A 6061-nucleotide genomic window follows, 5' to 3' on the forward strand; every position below is an offset into this window, starting at 1 on the left:
AAAGGAGAAGAAGGCGAGGGGGCGACGAGAGATGAGGTGGTTACCAAACTGACGCAATCCTGATTCAGCATGGTTAATTACTCGTTCGAGTTTCAAACGTGTGACACAGTGATATTTTCTGGATTTACTGAGTAGTGAATACATTCGGATGAATCATGCATCTCAGTTGTTAGAATCTGAACCGTTTGCAACTATTGTGAGAGGAATCAGATTCATGAAATCTGAACATTTCCATTAGCACCTAGAAACAACAGATACCCCAAATCCTGGCTTCTAGTTACTTAGTCGTAGTACTTATGTATAATATACAGCCAGTGCCAGTTCAGTTGTCAAGTCAATTAATTGTGAGTTGTGACAATGAGTGAACAAGCTATATCATACAAAGCACGACCTCGTCATTTCTACCGGCACCTAAAATATCTGACCAACAGGACTGCGAAATACTAAAGATGATCTCAAAAGCAAGGCGGTGGAGTGTGGGTGGCGTCAGCCCATGCCATGATGCTATGGAATGCCCTGTTTTAGTTGAAAAATGTTTTGTGTATCTGGTTTAATTGCAATATTATGATGCAATTGCAAACAAAGGTTGTTCTGCAATGTGGCTCTTGTTCCCTTTCTGCAAGAGTTTGTTGCAAAATAGTTAATCTTGCAATAGATGATGATGTTTTTTTCTTGTTTTCTGAGGAAGCTGGATCATGATGCAACCTTTCCTCTAAAATAAAAGGGATTTACATTTTCTCTCGCAATCACATCGAAACGTCCCCAATGCGTGATGTTTTATGGAACAAGACATATTCTGAAACATCGAGGGGAATTTGTTTCGACTGGTTTTCCAGATTCCATGAGAAATGAGCAGCAAACAGGGGAGAGGATCGAAAATTATAATAATAACTTGACAGCGATGGTGCCGGCGAGGGCGTCGAGGTCCTCGAGCAGCTTGCTGATGCGCACCTCGTTCCAGGGGTCGCGATACTGCTCGCGGAGGATGTCGTCGGTGGCGAACTTGTAGACGATGGTGGTCCGGCTCTGCGCGCGGGTCTTGGTGAGCAGCTCCGTCCGCGGGCCCGCTTCGGAGTTGCCCCCGGCGTCCATCTTGCGCTCGAAGATGCTAGACCGCGCCTCCCACAACGCGTAGGTGACCGGCAAGTCGTACATCCCGGGCCACAGGCTGAGCGGCTTCCGCGCAGACCCACCCAGGCGGGCGTGCCGGTCCTGGCCGTCGTGCTGAGGGCCTGCGGCGGGGTGGTCCTGGCCGTGCTGGAGGCCGCGCTCGCCAGATCCGCCCCCGCCGGCGTCGCAGGCACATCAGCAGACGGAGCAGCGACAGCAGGGGCGACGGTCTCCGACGCCGTGGCGGAGGAGGCGCCGGGCGGGGGCGCAAGGGGCGCAGATCCACCCCATCCCTGGACCGGTGGAGGACAGGGGCTGTTTTGAAAAACGAAACGTTTTTTTTCACTTAAGAAAGGACTGCGGGTTGATTAACTGAAAACGGAGGGACTTTTTCGTAAAAATGCCACGGCGGACGACCAGAAACCCTATTTGCTTTATTCTTAGGGAGAGATTTCCACTTATCATTCTAACATAAATGCTTTATCTAAAAGCATGGCAAAATATGCATGATTTGGTAGAATGATTAACCACGCTCAAAATCATGTGGTTGAGATTCATCAGAATCACATAACTTGATTTTATCAAGATTCTAGCACTTGTGTTACTCGATATGTATAGGTTATATGAAGAGCAGTATCATAAAGCACATTGCTCAAAATTCACTTATCCTCGCGAATTATAGAAAAGTGAGGAAATAATTTGCAAACAAAATCATGTGAAAATCCAACAGATTATACACAATCTTATGTTCATGTCAATGAAATTGGTATGAGACATCCTTCATATTTGCAAAGTTCAGGGGGAGCAATCTCCCAAACTATAACATATTAACAATCATCAGATTGCATATATTGTACTCTTTTTTCCTTGATTAGTTTTTTCCTAATAGTTTCTCATAAAAGGTTTTTAACGAGACAATATGAACACAAATGTTTGTATATGCCATATCATTTTCTCCTTATAATTTTTCCATTACGTTTTAAAGGAGTTTTCAATGGCATGTCACTCTTTTCCCTTATGAGTTTTCTCCTGTAGTTTCTCATAATGGTTTTTAATGAGGCAATATCTTATCAAAGATCATATGTCATACTTCCTATTTTCCTTGCTCGGGATTTTAAAGGAAGTACTCAAGACATATTAATTGTTCTTTAAACTCATCAATGAGTTTTATCCTTCTTCAAAGGTTTTTCTCCTATGAGTTATCAAGAGACAATAATCATTAGTGCATCATTTTCTCTTTATTATTTTTTCCACTGGGTGTAAAGGAGTTTTAGCAACATATATGCACAATTATCCTCATATTTTTTCCACATGGTTTTTTGAGGAGACTTTCAAGATTATTCGAAGAATTGGTCAAGATGCTGCATATACTCAAGAAAAGGCGTTGTACAAGGGGGAGTGTTAAGAATAGATTAGTTGCTTATTAATTAAGCTAATTAGGATTAAGTTAATTCTTAGATAGGTTACTCAGTCCTCAAGCAAGCATGCACTTCCTTGACTCTCAAGACAACTATGTAATAACTTGGCTCTTAAGTAACTTGAAGTTTACTTGACTCCCAAGCAACATGTGTACTTCCGCTCGCGTATAAATACCTCATTGTTATCATTAATAAAGACTAATGATTCATCTTTCATTCATCTCTTTCGTTTCTTTATTTTCTATTTTTAAACAAAAAGCATAGGTTTGTGCTCTGTGTGTCTTGTAAGTCGGGATTATTTTCTCAATAGAAGGTGGCGTGAAGCATTTTGTGATTATGTGCGATGTTATCCATGTTTTACTCGGCGTTTAAAAAGACGTTATTAACCGAACTGGGCCGCATTAAAAGGAAAGTGGTCGTGATCAGGTTAAGGTCTTGATTTTAATTATAATATATTTTACTAAATATTTAATGTTGGTGGCCAATGTTCTGTTCTCAACGAAATGACGCCTGATCAGTGGTAAAGCCTGAAAGGAGGATTTAGAAAATGTACGCAAAGCACAAAACATGAACTCATGATATATTAGAGATGTACTAGCGAAGACTACTCAAGAGCCAGCGTTTCTTGTGTATGTAATACTATTTCGAACTAAAACCACGACATTTTTTTTTGAAACCAAGAGTAATACAATTCAAGATAGGTAGAAGACTAATCTGATTTTGCACAATAGAGAAAACCAATTAGTTAAATTGAGACTGACATGACTCTTACAAGATACTCTATAAACCCGCGCTGCCATCCATACGGACAGTTTATTCTGCTACATATATAGAGACATGGCTCCACCGATGAGCACTCCCGTCCTTGCGGACTGCAGACGGCAAAGAACTAGCTGATGGTAAATTACTGAATTCTAGTAGTGATCTCATGAAATTTGCTAGATGTTCGTGCACCTTTATCTAAAATTAACGGTATAGATGAGACTAAAGAAGAGACCAAAGAGGAAGCAACGGCTAATTCTTTAACATCGAAGAAGAAAGACGTTGTGCTCAAGAATCCACAAATCAACAACGAAGACATAGAGAAGATCTTAGTCTTAATCCAACTAGTAGGAACAGTCAAGAAAGTTGGACATCTTTTAAAATATTTAATTGTGGTTCTTGTTTTCTTTGGTTAAACTGTATGTTGCATTCGATATAAAAATAATGTTCAAATTCAATTCAAAATGGATGCTGGCCGATCATGCGGACAAAAAAATTCGACGCGTTAGGCGCACGACCGGCCCAAATCTTAAACTGAGCAAACACCAAACAGACGATCGACCCAAACAAACAAAAAGCGATCAAAAACGTCGTCCGTTTGGATGAACCCGTTGCAGTTGCTCTAATGTCTATGCGAATGTGCAGTGTGAGAAACGATGCTACAAAAGATCTTTGTCTGACCAAGTCACGGACTTGCGTCCATATGATTGGCGAGCTTTGTCTGATCAAGTCACGGACTTGCGTTCATATGCTTGGTGAGCTTTGTCCGACCAAGTCACGGACTTGCGTTCATATGCTTGGCGAGTGGACACAGCCTAGGCTACCTGTGTGTGCATTACCAGCGCCCTGTAACAACGCATCTGCTTTCAGACAAAAGAGTGCGCCGTTGCCAATTTCCCTTCAACATTATCCTTTAGAAAGCGAAGCTATCGGTCATGGCAGGTGCAAAGAAACCAGAGAAAACTATTATACCCGAGTAATTGTGATGCGGTGTTATATGGGCCAGTGTAAAACTCTATTCTCTTTTTATTTAATATGTCATGCAAATTTTTTGCCGCCATTTCACATCCACATCCTTGCTTCCATTCCCACATCCACATGATCATCTTCTTGGCTGGCGATCGGTTCAAACAAGATTTTTCTCTCCTTTTATTTCTAGTTAATTTTGTATCTCCCCTTCGCTAGTTTACTTCCTTTTGTCCAAGCCCCGGTGGCTAGATACATGTAGATTTGGTAAAGAGACATTCTTTTATTTAACTGAAATATTCATAGCGGGAGGCTTTCTCAATGTTTTCAAGGTCATTGTTTTTGTTTTGACGGCTATAAAGATCCAAAGGACAATCTAGAAAATATATACACAAAGCACAAAAGGTGAACTCACATAGACAGAATATAGTGAAGACTAATCAAGAGCCCACATTTCTTCTTCAGATGTAACATTACGGGAGTAGTACAATACAACATAGGTAGATGACCAATCGGATTATTGCACACCAGAAAACATCGATTATATAGATAAACTGAGATAGACATGACTCTTACAAGATACGTACACCGTACACCTGCACTGCCATCCATACGGGTAGATTAATTATTCTGCTATACTACTTGACATCACTGCACCAATCGATAAGCACTCCCGTCCTTGCGATCGTCGGCGGCTGCTTACCGGTGGATCGTTGCATGGCTTCAGGCGTCGGTCCAGGTGACGGGGACCTCGCCGATGTCGGTGTTGAGCCCGAGAGCCTTCCACACGGCAGCAGAGGCGTCCACGATGCTGTCCTTGCATCCGTTGTTGGAGTCGCACTCGTCCACCACCTTGGCCTGTGCGGTGCGCCCGTTCTGCTCGCTGGTGATGCGGATCATCTTGCGGCACCGGCGGCCGCCCCCGTACCAGCGGCTGGACAGCGCCACTATCATTTCCTTGTTGCTGTGGTACTTGCCGTCGCACGCCGACGGCCCGCCGCCTTCCTCGCCTTTCTGGAACCCGTTCAGCGTCATCACACCGTGGTGCTGTGCCACGGCGCACAACGTGGACACTTGCAGTAGGATCACAAACATGGCAGCGACCCCAAGCTTGGTGGTTGCCATTGCTAAGCTTCTGCCTATGCTTATATGCTGGACTTTCAATTGACTTGCCGTGGGTGGGTGTAGTATGATGATGGGTTGTGGACTGGCTAGATTTATATAGTCGTCATCCATTACATTTACTATCTCGTTGTGCCTACTTGCCAAGCCCAACTTTCAACATCCAACCACAAACAACAGTCTTGTATGAATATTGGCCTAAAACGTATGAACAATTTCAAACAAGTGGCACACATTTTTACTAAAATGTATGATTTTTTTTTCTACAAGGGTTAAACATTACATTTTTTTTCACAAAAGCTAACATTTATATAATATGTATGAACATTTGTTTTAGCATGTGGCTGATATTTTTGTGAATATATGAGCATTTCATAGACTGGGAAGATTATTTTTCCGAATATTGGAATATATTTTTTAATAATGTATGTATTCGCAATGTATTTAGGAAAGTAAAATATTTCTACCTACTATCACTTGTGGTGATAAAATAAGTAAGTGTAACCCTCCACCTTGCAATTTGTTAAAATATTTACATAAAATCTTGAACAATTTTATATCAAGGCACAAACATATTCCTAAAATAAATGATCTCTTTTTTATCAAGGAAAAACATTTTTCGGAAAGAATGAATATTTCTTTTTGATACGGGACCAACATTTAATTACCTAATATTGTGTCCT

At 41.6% G+C, this 6061-nt stretch overlaps 1 protein-coding gene across 1 annotated transcript; it reads right to left on the reverse strand.

Moving 5' to 3' along the window:
* Positions 1 to 4662: 4662 nt before the first annotated feature.
* LOC123399655 (putative ripening-related protein 6) lies at positions 4663 to 5429 on the reverse strand. Its single transcript, XM_045094049.1, has one exon. The coding sequence runs from the start codon at positions 5379 to 5381 to the stop codon at positions 4980 to 4982; it is 402 nt and encodes a 133-aa protein (XP_044949984.1). The 5' UTR covers positions 5382 to 5429; the 3' UTR covers positions 4663 to 4979.
* Positions 5430 to 6061: the final 632 nt, after the last annotated feature.

This window comes from Hordeum vulgare, chromosome 5H (assembly GCF_904849725.1).
Source record: "Hordeum vulgare subsp. vulgare chromosome 5H, MorexV3_pseudomolecules_assembly, whole genome shotgun sequence".
NCBI classification, from domain to species: Eukaryota; Viridiplantae; Streptophyta; class Magnoliopsida; order Poales; family Poaceae; genus Hordeum; species Hordeum vulgare.

Excerpts from the sequence above, each read along its gene's own strand:
- LOC123399655 (XM_045094049.1), bottom strand. The coding sequence starts at position 5,381 with ATGGCAACCACCAAGCTTGGGGTCGCTGCCATGTTTGTGATCCTACTG.